At 40.4% G+C, this 18,026-nt stretch overlaps 1 protein-coding gene and 1 long non-coding RNA gene across 8 annotated transcripts in view; one reads left to right on the top strand and one right to left on the bottom strand.

The window, feature by feature from the left end:
• RSPRY1 (ring finger and SPRY domain containing 1) overlaps positions 1 to 18,026 on the top strand; it is a 46,426-nt gene that overhangs the window by 17,165 nt on the left and 11,235 nt on the right. For all 7 annotated transcript variants that reach the window (XM_025448203.3, XM_025448204.3, XM_025448206.3 and 4 more), the window contains 9 exons: positions 2,040 to 2,092; positions 2,774 to 2,886; positions 3,889 to 4,015; positions 4,837 to 4,895; positions 6,979 to 7,045; positions 7,456 to 7,587; positions 8,490 to 8,605; positions 9,781 to 9,924; positions 15,827 to 15,938. In XM_025448203.3, coding sequence (XP_025303988.1) covers positions 2,040 to 2,092; positions 2,774 to 2,886; positions 3,889 to 4,015; positions 4,837 to 4,895; positions 6,979 to 7,045; positions 7,456 to 7,587; positions 8,490 to 8,605; positions 9,781 to 9,924; positions 15,827 to 15,938 — 923 coding nt within the window. The remainder of the gene's footprint in view (positions 1 to 2,039; positions 2,093 to 2,773; positions 2,887 to 3,888; positions 4,016 to 4,836; positions 4,896 to 6,978; positions 7,046 to 7,455; positions 7,588 to 8,489; positions 8,606 to 9,780; positions 9,925 to 15,826; positions 15,939 to 18,026) is intronic.
• LOC125754030 (uncharacterized) lies at positions 8,888 to 16,849 on the bottom strand. Its single transcript, XR_007407266.1, has 2 exons — positions 16,454 to 16,849; positions 8,888 to 9,941 (listed from the first exon to the last, which is right to left on the bottom strand). It is a non-coding gene; the product is annotated as an uncharacterized LOC125754030 (long non-coding RNA).

Genomic DNA, 18,026 nt, shown 5'->3' with positions numbered 1-18,026 from the left:
CAATTGTAGGAATCTTTGTTTTTTTAAGATTTTATTTATTTACTTATTTACCTGAGAGATTGAAAGAGACAGAGTGTACAAACATGGGGAACAACAGAGGGAGAGGGAGAGGAAGAAGCAGGCTCCCCGCTAAGCACGGAGTCCAGTGTGGGACTCAATCCCAGAACCCTGGGATCATGACCCTAACCCAAGGTAGAGGCTTAACTGATTGAGCCATCCAGGTGCCCCTAGTTGTATAAATCTTTGTTTTTAACTTCTCTCAACATTATGTTTGAGACTGATGTTACTGTATGTAAACCTATAACTGCTTCTAACTCCTGCACAGAATTCCTTTGTATGCTTGAAAGTACTATATTTTGTTATCCTGTAATCTGGTGATGGCCACTTAGATTAATTCAAGGGATGCCTGGGTGGCTCAGCAGTTGAGCATCTGCCTTCGGCTCAGGGCATGATCCCAGGATATGGGATCAAGTCCTACATTGGGCTCCCTGCAAGGAGCCTGCTTCTCCCTCTGCCTAGGTCTCTGCCTCTCTCTCTCTTTCTCTCTCTCTCTCTCTCTCTCTCTGTGTCTCATGAATAAATAAACCTTTAAAAAAAAAGATTAATTCAAAATTTTCCTACAAATGGCACTACAGCAAATAACGTCATATGCATCTATTACCTGTGTAATAGTTCTCTAGCATTGTTGGGTATATGCACATTTAATTTCATTATTACTAGATTGCTCTCTAGAAATATTTGTAATCAGTTATATCATTTAAGACAAATATTTTAAATGAGAACTTTCCCTTGCTATGGAAGTGTACCAGATATGTCAAATATCCAGTACCTAATGAGTACCTGAAATGAACTTAATAATTTCCATATCCCAAGATTACTCGGAGGATTAAGTGATTGAAGACAATAGTTTTTATGGTTTTCTTCAGAGTAAAACAGAGAACTACAATATGTAAATAAATGTGAATATATTCCCTAAGTAATTAGATTTATTATTATTTGACGGCGAATATTTCATTCATTATGCTTTAGTTTCCCTAAAGTGCCTCCTTAAGATTCCTGGGATCATAGATTGAAAACCCACTGTAAGATATATAATGCCATTTTATTTTTATTTTTATGTTTTTTAAAGATTATTTATTTATTTATTCATGAGAGACAGAGAGGCAGAGACACAGGCAGGGGGAGAAGCAGGCTCCATGCAGGGAGCCTGATGTGGGACTCCATTATGGGACTCCAGGACCACACCCTGGGCTGAAGGCGGTGCTAAACCAACCGCTCAGCCACCCGGGCTGCCCTATAATGCCATTTTAGAGCAATGTCTAGAATATTTTTTAAAATTTATTTGAGAGAAAGCATGAGCCAAGGGAGGGGCAGAGGGAGAAGCAGGTGCCCCACTGAGCTGGGAGCCCAACATAGGGCTCAGTCCCAGGACCCTGAGATCATGACTTGAGTCAAAGGCAGATGCTTAACCAACTGAGCCACCCTGGTGCCCCCAGTGCCTAGAATATTAAATAATTCCTCAATTAAGTTTGGTTTATTTTTCTTCTAACAACCATTTTATGAAGTTCAAGCAAATAGTGATATTTCCCAGAAAAACACTTAAAAATGAAGATGTTTATGTAGACTCTTGCTTCCATAAATCCTCTGTTGAGATTACAATCTCTCTTCCCAATGTTTCTTTGAGGTAAGTTGGAGGAAGACCATGTTGCCTTCCCTGGCTCGTTTCAGTTGCCATCGGCTTCTAGAGGAAAGCTCAAAGTAGTCCTCTGGCCTCTTAATTTTAGGCCAATGGTGTTCCTTTCCTATGCCCTCCCACCCATTTTATTTGTGGGCCATCACAGGTGGCAGCCTGGAAATGAGCATATGCGGTGTGTATTTATTCTTACAGAGTGGAGTTCCAGACTCTCTTCCATCTCTCTCCACATCCATGAACACGTTCATTTCTTCTCTCTCTCTAGACCCACACTTTGAGTTTGAATTTGAGTTAGAATTGTCATTTCTTAGTTCTTCAAGTTTGATGTCTTGACTTTGTTTTTCAGTGATCAGGAACCTCCCTATTCAATGATTACATTGCACGAAATGGCAGAAACAGGTATTCTTAAAGTTTTCTTAAAATACTTTCTAACAAATTAATGACTATGAAGAAATGTGGCTACTTTTTTTTTTTTTTTAATAAGATTCCAAAAGTACTTAACACACATGACCATGAAAAAAGCCATTAGTATATGGAAATTTTCCTGTACTGGAGTAACAATTAATAACCACTGTATACTGCATCCTGAATATGTAGCTGCACCTCTCAGTATTGGTTTTATTGCACTGAAATTATTGAAAGAAAATTTTTTTTGGCATTCTATAGATCTTTGGCCATAACTGTTTCAGAATGGGGAGAAATATTTTTGTCCCACAATTTCCTGAGTTTCATTCCGAAAGTAGAGCCAACTGCTTCAGATACTGAATCTTCTCAATAAACTCCTAAATAAGATGCTGAAACTATTTTAATTATGATTTGAGATCCTGGGACTATAGCTTTACTTTGCTCCAAATGAAGATGCCTCCAAACCACCAGACTCCTATAAGTTAAGAAACTTTGGTTCTACCATGATGGCTACAATTAATGACTACGTCCATGCCATTGTTAGCTGCTTAAAAGCTATAGGATGAAAGCCAAAAGTGTTTCTATTTTAATGTGAAGTCACTTTGTATTATGTTATATATTTTTACATTTTTAAAATAGTGGCTCCATCATATAATCTTCTCGATTTGCTCTTAGATGAAGGATGGTTAGACGTTGTCCAGTCTTTAATTAGAGTTATTCCATTGGAAGATCCACTGGGACCAGCTGTTATAACATTATTGCTAGATGAATGTCCATTGCCCACTAAAGTAAGTTAATACTTGTCTTTTATGAAACTGTCACCTATGCTTTACATTTGGGGTCTGTTTCATTCGATAATGACTTCATTTATGTAAGTTTATTTTTTATTAATGAGGTGCTACACCCTCTTTCCATCAATAGCTATAAAGCTTTAATTTAAAATTTAAAAAAATCTTAAAAATGAAAGCATTTATACCTGAAATGACAATCTGTATTTGAAATTGAAAGAGAATGTTCAGTTGCTGAGCTGATTTTCTTATCTTCCACAGAATAATTTTCTCATTACAGAATGTTTTCGTTAATGTTTTATATTAGGAGAAAAAACCGTTACACTAAAAGCATCTGTGAGTCTTAAACATATTAAAGATTGGTGTAACCTTCATTTTCCCTTATATAGAACTAAAGTATCAAACTTTCATTGCCTGAGTCCATATGTTCTATGGAATAATTTTTTACAAATTTTAGGTGCTGGCATCTTTCATTTGTTTAAGCCTCAGACATTTGGGCACAACATGGAAAAACATTATGGACAGAAGAGAAAGCCTTTGGCCTAGACACTGATGAGCTGACCTTTGCCTAAGCTTTATAAGAGGTTTTCTGTTGTAATTTGCTTCAAAACCTCTGGCAAGATTTGTTCTTGTTTGATTTTTTTAAAAAAGGAAAAAAATTATAAGTAACTTTTTATTTCAACCTCATTAAGGTGTTGTTGTTACCAATCATACTGGCATTTGGGTAGATTTAGTCTAATGATTCAAGAGTACATAGCATATTTTTGATACAACTGGTACATTTTGAATGAAATGGAATCTAGCAATTCATGTAAGAAAACTTCTAGGTTGATCAAATTAGCATTTCCCTTCATTAGTGATATCATTGGGTGCATTATATCATTTTTGTATGTATGTTCATTCTGAGTTAATAGCTGGCTATAGCTTTTGTCTCAATTTCCTTGGAGGAGAAAAAAGTCTAATACATTTTATCAAATTCACTTGTTACATTTTTGTTTTTAGGATGCACTCCAGAAATTGACTGAGATTCTGAATTTAAATGGAGAAGTAGCTTGCCAGGACTCTGGTCATCCTGCCAAACACAGAAACACATCTGCAGTCCTAGGCTGTTTAGCCGAGAAACTAGCAGGTAACTGGGAATCTCTACCAAGAAAGCTCTCCAGTGGTTTGACATAAAGGGGAAGATTGCACTACAGGACTTTAATCAAACTTGCCATACCAAAAGGAGTGTTTCTCCCCCACCCACCACTACTACCAAAAAAAAAAAAAAAAAAGAGGGCCAAGAACAAGTTAACTGGAAAAAAATTACTCAAAAGGCCAAAAAGATAATTGCAATCTAATATAGCTTTGAGGATTCTCAGAGACATTTAAAAGAAAAATTTTTACTTATTTGCTTTAAAATTAAGAATAAAAGACTCAATTCAGTATAATAAATATTTATATAGGTGTATGTTTATGCATATAATAGATACCATACATGAATACACTTTATAAAGTTTAGCCAGATACTGGAGATGTTCTAAGTCAGGGAAGAGGAAAAGGAATTTTAAATTGGAGCCATTCCTAAGAAAAGAAGCAGATATTTAACTTGTTTATGAACATTACCCACTTTAGGCAGTTTAATATCCAAATACAGGTGAATAGCTCAGCTAGTTAGATGGTGTATGATGGAAGAAACAACAGATTCAGAGTCAGGACACTTGGTTACTGGTCCCAGCTCTGCCACATGTGCTCCAGGTGCACCGGCCTGACTCATTCCACTGTGGGCTCACTTGCTCAGCTGTGAAATGGGAATGGTGCTGTTCCCTGCCTCAGAGCAAGAGACTTATATAAGAAAATAAGACAGCGTGCGTGAGAGCACCTTGTCAAAGAGTTCTAAAAAGCAATTTGTGCTGATGAAAAATAATATGGCCCATTTCATTATATCTCACGTTTGTTGTGTTTGTCTAGGTCCCGCAAGTATAGGCTTACTTAGCCCAGGAATACTGGAATATTTGCTGCAGTGTCTGGTAAGTAAGGCATCGAAGCCAGTTATTCTTAGTCGTCTACAAGTGTGTGTTTTTCTAAAATTGCCAGCTTAACCACTGGCACAGATTATGGGATTGGTTATAAATTTTATTTGCAGGTGCTTCCTGAGTGTTCATCTATTCCCTCTTATATTAAAAAAAAAAAAAAAATGAGAGTAGGTTAGGAATTCATTACAAACAAAAGCAGCCAAGTTGGTCTGGTTTTAAGTTTAGTCATAAGATAGCTGCTATGATTGGCTTTTGTGTGCATGTCCTTAGAGTCTGCCAAATGGTAGTAGGGACCTCCACAGTGGAAACAAAATTACATGGCATTCCAAGCCAGGAAACTGTCAGGTCAGATTGCCAGTATATATAAATCTCTACTCCTTCCCTCCCCTCCTGGCTACTGCTCTTATAACTGTTGCCATAGAGTATTTGATCTATTGTCTGTGAAGCTTGTGGTTTTCTGAAGTTGTGCTGTCAGATTGCCCATACTGCTGGACTGCAGACTTGTCTGGTCTATATTTCGAATAGGTATTTTTGCAGGCCAAGTGAGCATTGGCCTTCAAAATCTAGAAAAGACCTTATTTTTCGGTACCTATATGATATGTATGTAAAACACATTCTACTAAGCTAAGCAAGCACTGTGGAGATACAAAAGTAGTATAATAGTCCTTTGCCCTCAAGAAGCTTCCTGATTAACTGAGGGAACAAAACTACCCAGACAAGACACTTAGCCTGCATTTTATGACAGGATGTGATTAAGAGCAAAATCAGGTATTTTAGACTAAGTGCCATAAGAGTTCTGAGAATGTGATGGAAAGGTGTAAGATAGGAGTGGTGAGAGCTAAAGAGCTGTGGGAGACAGGCTTCCTCATGGAGTTTGGACCTCGGCTGGGTCACATCATAAGTTAGGATTTGTCCGTGTACAATGGAGGGGAAAATGGGTTTCTTGGCTAAAGGTATCACCAGCAGGGATCCCTGGGTGGCGCAGCGGTTTGGCGCCTGCCTTTGGCCCAGGGCGCGATCCTGGAGACCCGGGATCGAATCCCACGTCGGGCTCCCGGTGCATGGAGCCTGCTTCTCCCTCTGCCTGTGTCTCTGCCTCTCTCTCTCTCTGTGACTATCATAAATAAATAAAAATTTAAAAAAAAAAAAAAAAAATTTAAAAAAAAAAAAAAAAAAAAAGGTATCACCAGCAGAAGCCCAGAGATAGGAATGGCCATGCTCCTGGCATATTAGTGAGAATTGTCTGATCAGGAGACAGTGTTCAGAGACAGGAGGACAGGCCTGGACAGCCTGATGGAAAGGGCTCAGGGCCAGAAAAAGCAGACAGAGGGATTGAAAGCGGATATGGCAAGAAGCAGGGTGCCAAACAGGCTTTGCTATGGGGCAGGCTGGTGGTTATATGAGCTTTGCAGAACCTTTGAGCCCCAGGGAAGTGAGTAGGAATCATCTAATGTTCTAGAGCTCCTTTGCAGGCTCCAAATGGAGCTATGAGAAGGGGTGATGATAAATGCACACACCTGTGGAAGTTAACTGTAATGGGAAGAACGCTCTCCCTCCCACTGTTAGCGTTTCTGTGATTGCTTTCAGAGAACAGATTGAAAACTAAGCCATTGGTTGTTCATTTAATCATTTATCATTTCGTAACTTGGTAATGATGAATGGTTCCTTTAAGGGCTCTGAGTAAAAGTCATTCTTAGCTACAATTCTAGGTTTCCATTTGGCTTGCTTAAATGAATGTAAGAATCAGCATGGTTTTATTTCACAAAGCCCTAATATAAATGTTACTAAGTAGAATAACATAGCGCATTTAACAAAATACTTTTGAAATCTGCATATCTATAAATGGACCCCATGACTTAAAAAAAAAAAAAAACAGATTTTACGATACTCTAACTTGGTTCCTCATTACTAACAATATTAGCAAGCAGAGATTTGAGGACTTAGATGAGTAAAACTTTAATGACTGCTCACAACAAATCTAGCACACATGACATAAGAAGAGGAAGTTGCTCACTTGCTGCCTCTGCAGGGGAATGATGTTTTTTCTTTTTGTTTTTTATCTTTTGTTGTCTTTCAGAAGTTACAGTCCCACCCCACAGTCATGCTTTTTGCACTTATCGCACTGGAAAAGTTTGCACAGACAAGTAGGTATAGTGACTTCTTACACTAATGATCTTCTGTATCGGTTGTTAAAAATCTTATTTTTCTTACTTACTAAATGAGCTTTTGCTTTAAGCCCCATCAAACGTGCACATGTTCTGTTTTTGTCTGGGTAGATGCCTCAAGGCCAGTAAGATGTAATAGGGATAGAAGCTAAGAGTTTTCTCACCTAAGAATGAGAACTTGGTGACCATTGTCATTCACTTTTTATAGCTAAGAAGTTAGTGATAAGATTGCTACTTACCCGAAAACAGGTGAGGCTCTTGGGCTATGTCATTATTCTAGTTTCCAAGTTTTCTGATTGCCTCTCCTCGCTCCTGCCCACCTGTTTACCTCGCCCACAAATCATCCTACTCTTTCATGGTTGCTCTAAGGTTTCTGTCTTCCCAAACAGGTGAAAATAAATTGACTATCTCTGAATCCAGTATTAGTGACCGGCTTGTCACATTGGAGTCCTGGGCTGATGATCCTGATTATCTGAAGCGTCAAGTAGGCTTCTGTGCCCAGTGGAGCTTAGACAATCTCTGTAAGTAGATAAGACATTGTCCTTTATTAAAATGCCTGCTTCTTTGTCCAAACCCATTTCTTACATAGGGTCACCATTCTTCATTTTGTAATAGCGAGTGTGATGCTTTCCTTGTAAGGGCTTACACTGTAGGTGAAATAGCAGAAAAGTATTCTAGAGATCATCCAAATAAGAATTATATGGCACACTTCTAATTCCAGCACTCTTCTATTCAAAAACTTTTACCCTCCTTCCTGCTGCATCAGGGCCATTAATCAGATATCAGTGTCCAATCAACTCTTCCTTCCACAAACTATTACCTCACTGTCCTGCAAGCAGGCCCCAGTCATCCCTACCTCTAGGCCTTTCCCTCACTTGGTGTTCCTTCTCTTTACCCTTCTCCCTGTCCTAAAATGGCTCTTCAGAACTCAAGATACATCTTACCTATGCCAGGAGGGCTGCTCCTGGCTTTTCTTTTTCTCCTCTAAGGGCTGCTAGAACTAAAACTGTCCTACTACTAAATCCTCGCTCCCCCTCCATAGTTAGCACAGGCTAAAGTATGGTCAATGTGTATATCCCTCCTCCATACCACAGCACTGTGGAGAGTTATTTTATGCACAGTCTGTATGGTGCCAGTGAAAGAATTGTTTCAAAAAAGTATAATTCGGGTTTTGTTGCATGCAGAATAAGAAATCCAGTGAACAGAAGCATAAAGCTAGCCGTGCTGTCCTAGTTGTCCTAGCTTTTGCTTGGTTGGTCCTCACATGATAGTGTGGCAGGAGGGAAAGGTTTTAAGTCTCCCTACAATTCTGCCATTTCTGAGCACCTGCACTTCTTAACTAGAATGGCAGTCAGTGAGGATGCTGGGTTTTTTCCCACAACAGCCTGCCTTAAAAACATGACTACTTTTTTTTTTTTTGCAGTTTTAAAAGACAGTAGGCAGCTGACATATGAGAAAGTGGACTTGAATAGCATTAGGGCCATGCTGAACAGCAACGATGTCAGCGAGTACCTGAAGATCTCGCCTCACGGACTGGAGGTAAAACTTCCATAGATGGCACATGTGGGGGGGAAATCTTTCACACCCTGGTTCTGAACAAAGAGCACTTTCTTGCAGAATACATGGAAGTTTATGTCCTGTTCTTATAGTGTTTAGAGGTAGAGGGTGCATGCAGAAAGAGAGTGTTTGGGATATTACTTACTCTTCTATATCCCACATGGTGCTATTACAGATGGTAAGCACTATAATATTTGATAATTTGATTGTTTTTTTATAGCTTCAAGTTTTTATTTAAATTCCAGTTAACATACAGTGTAATAATTCGTTTCAGGTATAGAATTTATTGATTCATCACTTACATACAACACCCAGTGCTCATCATAACCAATTCCCTCCTTAATCCCCATCACCCATTTACTCCATCCCCCCTTCTCCCCCAGCAACCCTCAGTTTGTTCTCTGTAGACAATTTGATTCAAATATGTCTTTCAATCTCTGCCATCTTTTTCATCCAAAGATACAAAGACTAGTGTTCCTTTTTTTTTTTTTTTCCTTTTTTTTTAAGACTAGTGTTTCTAAAAGAGGCTCTTCCTTTTTGAATCCCTGCATCACCAGTTGTATTCTGTCTTGTGCTTCCCCTCCTCCCTGTATGTTGGAGATGTTGCTGATTTTGTGGTGCAGGTTGATGAAAGCTGCTTATGTACAGGAAGGCACCATCAGGCACCAGACACCTCAGGATGAAAGAGCTGTTTGAAGAATGGCTGTAGACAGCTCTTTGATCTTACGTTATTGCCAAATGCCTGCCGTAGTTTTCTACTTTAGATTATTTTTAGGTACCCCGTCTTATACCCTTCAATGTCCTCCTCTCTCTGCATCCTAACAAGTACAGGTTAAGGCCATGTTGACGCATTTGCAAAAGATTCTACTGGGGAGGTAAAGCTCTGTACTTCAAAAAGAAGCCAGTAACCTCATGAATGCTTACTGCAGCCATCTTTGAGGCCTTCCAAGCCTGTTAGAACTCCCTGGGAATAAAACTATAAAAGAGCCTCTTTCACTCTGTTTTGCACTTTGTGTCACTGAGGATGTATGGAGAAAGAAACAACCATCTACCAGCAACTTCAATAAGGAAGAAGACATTCCACCTCTGGGCGGTCGTTTATCTTCCGTGGTCTTCAGGCATTGATGGTGGGCTGTCACATGCTTTGGTTTTGCCAGGCTCGCTGTGATGCCTCCTCTTTTGAAAGCGTGCGTTGCACCTTCTGCGTGGATGCTGGGGTATGGTACTACGAAGTCACCGTGGTCACTTCTGGTGTCATGCAGATTGGCTGGGCCACACGAGACAGCAAATTTCTCAATCATGTGAGTACCCTAGAGAACTGTGTAGAGGGGGACAACAGCAGTTTTTTGGTGAGTGGGTGGAGGACATGAATTTTCCAGGTAAGTTTGCACAATAATCATTTCTTGGGCTGAACCACATGCTGCCAGATCCCTTGCAGGGCTTGCTAACCTGTTTCAGAAATAGGAAAACACAAGGAAAATTGCCCCTCAGTTTTTTTTCCCCTCGAGTTTTTTCACCTAGAGGTTAGGTGTGTCCTTTGTCTTTGTAGGCTCTCCTCCAGCCCCAGCCGCACATCTCTAGCTCAGTTTTTATATTGGGATTTGTGATGACTTTTACCTCGCATTTAAGCTGTAAGAACTTTGTAGGAATTCTCTTCCTTTCATAAAGTTCTAGATGTTGGATTGACTTCATTTACTTGATTTTTACCTTGTAACTAGTAGGCACATTTGTTTTCGATATTTAGCATTTATCTTCTGTTACAGAAAGCTGTCGTGTAGGGGGAAGATGAAACCTGCTAGAGGAAGCAGGATTCAGCTACCGCTACTTGAGTATGAGAGGCTGGAGTTCCTCCCTTTCCTACAGATGTTGATTTCTTGCCAATTTATGCCCTCCCGATGCCCAGCCTGAACAGCCTCCTTGGGTTTTTTGTTTTTTTGTGTTTTTTTTTTAAGATTTTATTCACCCATTCATGACAGACACAGAAAGAGAGGGAGAGGCAGAGACACAGGCAGAGGGAGAAACAGGCTCCACGCAGGAACCCGATATGGGACTCGATCCCGGGTCTCTAGGATCACACCCTGGGCTGAAGGCGGTGCCAAACCGCTGGGCCACCGGGGCTGCCCTCTTTGTGTTATTGCAATTTTAAGCTGTTTGGAATTAATCCAGTTTTGATCTGGAATATTTTGTGGACACAGGTTTTTACTCTTCGAACGGGAACACCCCTTGAATTACTTTGTTAATCTAAACAATAGTCTCCCATAGGTAAGGTCCTAGGATGGGGTTTAGACGTGAACCAAACTGAGCTAGCCTGTCAGAAGCATAGTTTCAGAAGGGTCCTTTCAGCAAAGCTGTATAGCATCTTGGAACTGTGTGTTGCTAAATTCCTTGTTGGAGAGACAACTGGAGGAAGAGGGCGAGTGAAGAGATCAGATTCTTGTCCAGGATGGAGACTAGAGCCCAGTCTGTGATTGCTTTCATTGGGAAATTTCCCTGATGAAGGGCTTCCTCATTGACTGGGCCTTAATTAAAACCTGGATGCGTGGGGCTTGATTGTGACACCACAAAAGTTAGAAGTATGTGGGTCTGGAGAACAATGCCAATTAGTCTCTTAGTTCTCACCTTAGTTCTCACCTGCTTTAAAGCAGGTAGTATCAGTTACCCTGACGGCCTGCCCCAAAGGATATCCTGAAGACAGTGTTTTTTTTGTTTGTTTGTTTTGTTTTTAAACTTTTTTTTTTAATTTTTTATTTTATTTTATTTATGATAGTCATACAGAGAGAGAGAGAGAGAGCCAGAGACATAGGCAGAGGGAGAAGCAGGCTCCATGCACCAGGAGCCTGACGTGGGATTCGATCCTGGGTCTCCAGGATCGCGCCCTGGGCCAAAGGCAGGCGCCAAACCGCTGCGCCACCCAGGGATCCCTGAAGACAGTTTTTTAGGACTTGGTGAGGAAAAGGGGCTTCATTTCCAGAGCACTATCTTAGAGCCAGTAGTCTGATTCCCACCACAGTTTTTTTACTTTCAGAATTTCCATTTCCCAGATGAGAAAACTGAGACTGAGGGAAGGACCTAAAGAATCTCAAACTACAATTCAGGGTCCTTCCTGTTCTCTTTGCATTTGAAAATGGGAAGAATCTCAGAGAATTAGCTAGACTCTTCATTTGGATGTAAACAAAAATTGTTCCTGGGCGGCCCGGGTGGCTGAGCGGTTTAGCACCACCTTCAGCCCAGGATGTGATCCTGGAGATCCGGGATCAAGTCCCATGTTGGGTTCCCTGCATGGGGCCTGCTTCTCCTTCTACCTGTGTCTCTGCCTCTCTCTCTGTGTCTCTCATGAATAAATAAATAAAATCTAAAAAAAATTAAAAAAAAAATTGTTCCAGAACTAGAAGAAAGATGGATTCCTTTGGGGGGAAGCTTTGATACAGCATTTGTTTCTCTTCATTTGGCAGCAAACCCACCACAGATCTATGTGTAGTATATGTGATTCTGAATGACTAAAAATTTTTTTATTGATCAGTGAAGCTGGATCATTTTGTCTGGTAGATTAAACTGATTTCTCCCATATAGTTGGAGAAACTTTGGCTCCTCAAATTAAGAAGCTTAAAAAGATGTTTTCCTACTCTAAATTGTCTGATAGACTTTGAATTCCTTTCTTTCAAAAACAAAAAATATATATTTACCCTGATCCAAGCACAGGTTGGTTCCCTGTTAGAAATCAATGGAGTCTGCTATCTCTTTCCCCAAATGTAGGATTTTAATCATGTTGCCAAATTGAAAACTTTGCTTCAAATAGACATTGTTCTGGTAATTCTGAATCTTTGTGCCTGTATAGACAGGGTGTGGTTTTATGGAATAAGTCATCCCTAGAAATACCCAGTTTCTAAAGACTTGAGGTTTATTCACAGTGCCTCTTGCTTTAACTCTTACTGCTTGGGCTTCAGTGTTTAAAGTGTCATACTCAGAGACAGAGCATTAAAATGAGAATCTTAACGGTAGTCCTTGTTCAGGTCACCCACAGAATAGTTTATCTTGTTGTGTTGTGTATTTTTATGGAGGTTTCGGTGGAGCAAATCTTTAAGGGTGCATCTTAAGTTATCTGAAATACCTTTTGCCTTCTCGTGAGCATCTACCACGTGACAAATCTTTTATATGCTATCTCTAATCTTTTCAAGAATTTGAACACCTGGGGGAAAGGTGTTCTCCCCATTTAAAGATGAGAAGAGTGAAGGACGCCTGAGTGGCCCAGTGGTTGAGCATTTGCCTTTGGCTCAGGGAATGATCCCGGATTCCTGGGATGGAGTCCCACATCAGGCTCTCTGCATGGAGCCTGCTTCTCCTCCCTCTGCTTGTATCTCTGCCTCTCTTTCTGTGTCTCTTATGAATGAATAAATAAAATCTTAAAAAAAAAAAAAAAAAAAAAGGCCAGGATGCCAACACTTCTGCCACAAATCAGTCCTAACCATCCCTTTGTGTAGGGTCACTCATACCAAACTGGGTGTCTATTAGAACAATCCAGTTGGCCAACCTACCCTTCCACCTCCAGAGCAGGAGGCAGGACCCTGTATCTTCATTACATTACATAAAACAGGAAGCGGTTAGGATGCTGGACAGCAGAAAATAGGATCATGTCACCACATGGACAAGGGTTCAAAATATTTCGTGAATGACAGTTATGGATAAAACTTTGTTTTTAATAATGTTTCCATGACTAAAATATATGTAATATATGTGACCATAAACAAGCAGATCAAAATTATCTCCCAAGTACTAAGTTAGCTACCCTGTCCTCTCATTTACCTGTCTCAGCCAGCAGAAACCATAGTTAGCCCTGCTGGAAATGTTTTCAGGTTGACAGAGGGTGTAGTACATCTAGATTGTTCTCTGAGATGTCAGCTCAAAGGAATTTTTAAAGTGCATCTCTGCTTGGCAGAAACACCTACTTCTTAGTCTGTAGAGATCTGTGGTTGAAATTAATAGAGCTCCACCTTTGTCCCACAATGCCACTTCTACTGTGAAATTTATCCAGATATGGAAGACATTGCATGGTGAGGTCTGCTATTAACCAATTCTTGTGGCTAGGAATCTTCTAGAAATTTCTATCAATTGTTCCATTGAGGACTTCCTAGGACATTAGAAAGTAAAGGTAGAAAAGAATTGTCTTTTGCCTATATCCAACACCCATAAAATAAAAAATAAGTTTTTTACTTGTTCAGGCTTTGAAGGGAGCAAGGTATTCTAAGTAAACTGATGAATTTCTTCTCGGCCTACAGACAGGAAGATGCAAATTTATTTAAGTCGTGAATAGTCTGCATAGGGACGCCTGGGTGGCTCAGTAGTTGAGTGTCTGCCTTCGGCTCAGGGGGTAATCCTGGGGTTCCGGAATCGAGTCCCACATCGGGTTCCTTGCATGGAGCCTGCTTCTCCCTCTGCCTATGTCTCTGCCTCTCTCTGTGTCTCTCATGAATAAACAAAATTTTAAAAAAATAGTCTGCATAATGCATTTATAACAGCTAGTTCAGAAGCTTCTCTTTGGAGAACACTCATCAGAATTCAGTATATTGTAGTCCAGGAACATGTTCGAGCCTTTTTTCCAATTGATGTCCTCACTGGAGCATCTGCCTGGCTCAGTCAATAGAGCATGCAGGTCAACCTCAGGGTCATAAATTCAAGCCCCATGTTGAGCGTGGAGCCTACCAAAAAAAAAAAAAGTGGATTTGATCTCCTCACCACATTGTTTATTCCCATAGAACAAGCAGACCAGGAGCACCTGGGTGGCTCAGTGGTTGAGCATCTGCCTTTGGCTCAGGTCATGGTCCTGGGATCAAGTCCTGCATCAGGCTCCCCACAGGGAGCCTGCTTCTCCCTCTGCTTATGTCTCTGCCTCTCTCTTGTGTGTCTCTGATGAATAAATAAATAAAATCTTTAAAAAAAAAAAAGGAGAAGGGGGAGGGCAGCCCTGGTGGCTCAGCGGTTTAGCACCACCTTCAGTCCAGGGCCTGATCCTGGAGACCCGGGATCAAGGCCCCCGTTGGGCTCCCTGCATTGAGCCTGGTTCTCTTCCTCTGCCTGCCTCTCTCTCTCTCTCTCTCTCTCTCTCTCTCTCTCTCTCTCTCAAATAAATAAATAAATAAATAAATAAATAAATAAATAAAATCTTTAAATAAAAATTTTAAAAAGGGACACCTGGATGGCTCAGCGGTTGAGCGTCTGCCTTCAGCTCAGGGTGTGATCCCAGGATCTGGGATCAAGTCCTGTACTGGGGCTGTCTGCAAGGAGCCTGCTTCTCCCTCTGTCTATGTCTCTCTGTGTGTGTGTGTGTCTCTCTCTCTGTGTTTGTCATGAATAAATAAATAAATCTTCAAAAAAAGAAAGAACAAGCAGACCATCACCAGGACCTGAGATCTTGCTTGGATTTGGCCCACATTTTCAATCCTTTTCTCCACTAACAATCTTTCACCTTTGGCCTTTGAAGGAAGATAGCAATTGTCTGATATGCATGCTGCTTCTGTTCTATTTTTTCATAAGCACTTAATATCCCTCCACCCTTTTAACAATAAAATAACTGAAATAATTAAAAGGCAATAGGTAATCAAAAGAAGCTGCTAAGGACCTATATAATGCTCCAGTTGAGCCTACCTCAGAATAGCTATTAGCTGATTATCCACTATAACCTTTCTCTTGTTTCCAATTTTGACATCTCTGAGCATGTGGTTCTTGTGAAGTCTACTACATGCAAGAAAGGTGTTTGCCCAACTGCAATGAAGTGGAAAGCACACTGGTCTTGGAATCAGAAGATTCCAGTGTCCAGACTTTCTGAGTAATGGTTTGTCCTTGGGCAACATGGTTGACCCCTCGGAGCCTTTATTTTCCCTTAAAGTGGAGTCTGAAAAAAACAAACAAAAAAAAATAAAAATTAAAAAAAAAAAAGTGGAGTCTGATGGCATCAGCCTCAAATAACATTTAGTGATTCAGTGAACTAACAAATGTGAAAACTTGGGAGATATTTGTTGGTAAAGCCATTATCTAGTCACAGAGAACCAGGCCACATCAGAATTTAGTATCTTCTAAGAACCATAGGCTCCCTTCATCCCAAAAGCTTCAAATTCCAGCCACCAGATTAATGGTTACAAAGACACACCGTCTTTTCCCTGAACACAGCAGGCAGAGCTTGCTAATTTTCTGGGCCCTGTCTCCCTCCAGGAAGGCTACGGCATTGGAGACGATGAATACTCCTGTGCATACGATGGCTGCCGGCAGCTGATTTGGTACAATGCCAGAAGTAAGCCTCACCTACACCCGTGCTGGAAAGAAGGTATTCATTCCTCTCTGTCATGAATTTATCGACTAGATTAACATCTGGTTATGATGAGGCATCTATTATGTTAGGCCTTAAAATATTTTAATGGAAAAAGATTTTATGTGAAAAAGGGATATGAGCCTTTGTATTCCCTGTGATGGATGTGACCAGTATTCTGATAAGTTCACCTCTGGTGGGGCCCTTCCTTTAGCAAAATCATTTCAGATTATAAAATCCTTAATTTAGGGGGGAAAATGATAAGATTAATATGAGTGTTATTTTATTGAACTCACAACCCCAAGATCAAGAGTAGCACACTCCACTGACTGAGCTAGCCAGGTATCCCTCTGGGTACATGCTTTGAATCACAGCATCCAGGGAAATACTGAGGATGCTGAAATTGTAATGCCAGTAAAATGAAGATTTTTCAGAGTAAAGATGGCTGGTGAAAAGGCACTCTTCTGCCACATTCTGGGCCCTTCTAGAGAAGCTTTTAAAGACCACTCGAGAACTTTAAGCCTTAAACATACCTGCCCAGCTTCCATTCTCCAGACCGCAGGCTTGGGATGCTGCAGGAGGCGCATACTGCCAGGACTGTCAATCATGGCTCTAGGATTTTAGCAGGAATATATTTTATCAACTTATGGTCTCTTTTGACCCAATCAGTGTTCATTCCATCCATTTTGCAGTATCCAGTACCTTAGACCCATGAAAATAATTTATTAAGGAAAGATTCAAGCAGCAAAGTTACAGTCATACGGTTTGTTAAAGGATTTAAGATTGTTGAATCTTTTTTATCCCCAACTAAATACAGTGAAAACAGGCTTCCCCCTGCTATGGCACCATTGCACTGGAGAATAGTATTCTTGGGAGGCCTTCTACTGGTCCTACTTCATTTTGAAGATGTAGAGACATATGGTAGGGGATAGAACCTCTGGAAAGATTTTACCCTCAGCATGGAACAATATTGGGGAAAGAACTCCACTCCTTCTCTAAGCATCTCTGTCTTGGTTTCCTGCACCGATAGCATTATGGATGTCAACTGACTTTAAAGGCATGCTAAGAGAACAGGAATCTGACCACTGCTGTGAGGGGATGGCTCCACCTAATTAGCTCAAATGATAGTGTGGGAAAAGAGAAACCTGAAAAGCCAATATAAGCCTTCATTTTAACAGCTGGCAGGTTCTTAAAGGAACATAAAAGCTCTCCATTTAGCAGACCTGAAGATGGAAGCACTGTCTACAAAGACTGCCTCACTTGTGTTTTTAATAATTTTGAAAAGGATTACTGAAGTAATACATTTAGCATAAAAATTTGAAAAATAGGAGAAAAGCAAACTGAAAATCCCTTATAATTTTTTTTAAAGATTTTATTTATTTGACAGAGAGCACAAGTAGGGGGAGCAGCAGGCAGAGGGAGAGGGACAAGCAAACTCCCTGCTGAGCAGGGACCCCACACACACACCACTACCACCACCACCAATGTGTGGCTCTATCCCAGGACCCTGAGATCATGACCTGAGCCAAAGGCAGACGCCTAACCAACTAAGCCAACCAGGCACCTCTAATTTTTTTTTTAAACACTTAAAATTTGGTATATTTTTTGCTGTTGTTATATATGCCTTGAGCAGCTTTCCAGATTATTAAATAACATTATTTTTAATGGCTTTTTCAATAACCCATTATATCATTATACTATATCAACCAATGCTCCCAAGGGGTTGGACAATTCGATTTTTGCTTTTGAAAATTATGATTAAAAAAATATTACAAACCATTCTGGCTTTCTCAGGATAAACCCCTGGAAGGGAAACTTCTTTGGCTTGGGGGATATAGAACTTCAAGGCGTTTGCCATCTATCGACAGATTCTCCTCCACCAGCTTTGAGTATCCATATTTCTTGTCATCACTGTATAATTTCATGTGTTTATTATTTTTAACAGTTAATTTTTTTATGATTTTATTTATTTATTAAGAGAGACACAGGCAGAGGGAGAAGCAGGCTCCCTGCAGGGAGCCTGATGTGGGACTCAATCCCAGATCTCCAGCATCAGGCCCTGGGCTGAAGGTAGCGCTAAACCGCTGAGCCACCTGGGCCGCCCAT

The sequence above is a fragment of the Canis lupus genome, chromosome 2, assembly GCF_003254725.2.
Source record: "Canis lupus dingo isolate Sandy chromosome 2, ASM325472v2, whole genome shotgun sequence".
In the NCBI taxonomy this organism is placed as follows: Eukaryota; Metazoa; Chordata; class Mammalia; order Carnivora; family Canidae; genus Canis; species Canis lupus.
The sequence above is the reverse complement of the archived record's forward strand: the minus strand, read 5'-3'. Positions and strand labels throughout refer to the sequence as shown.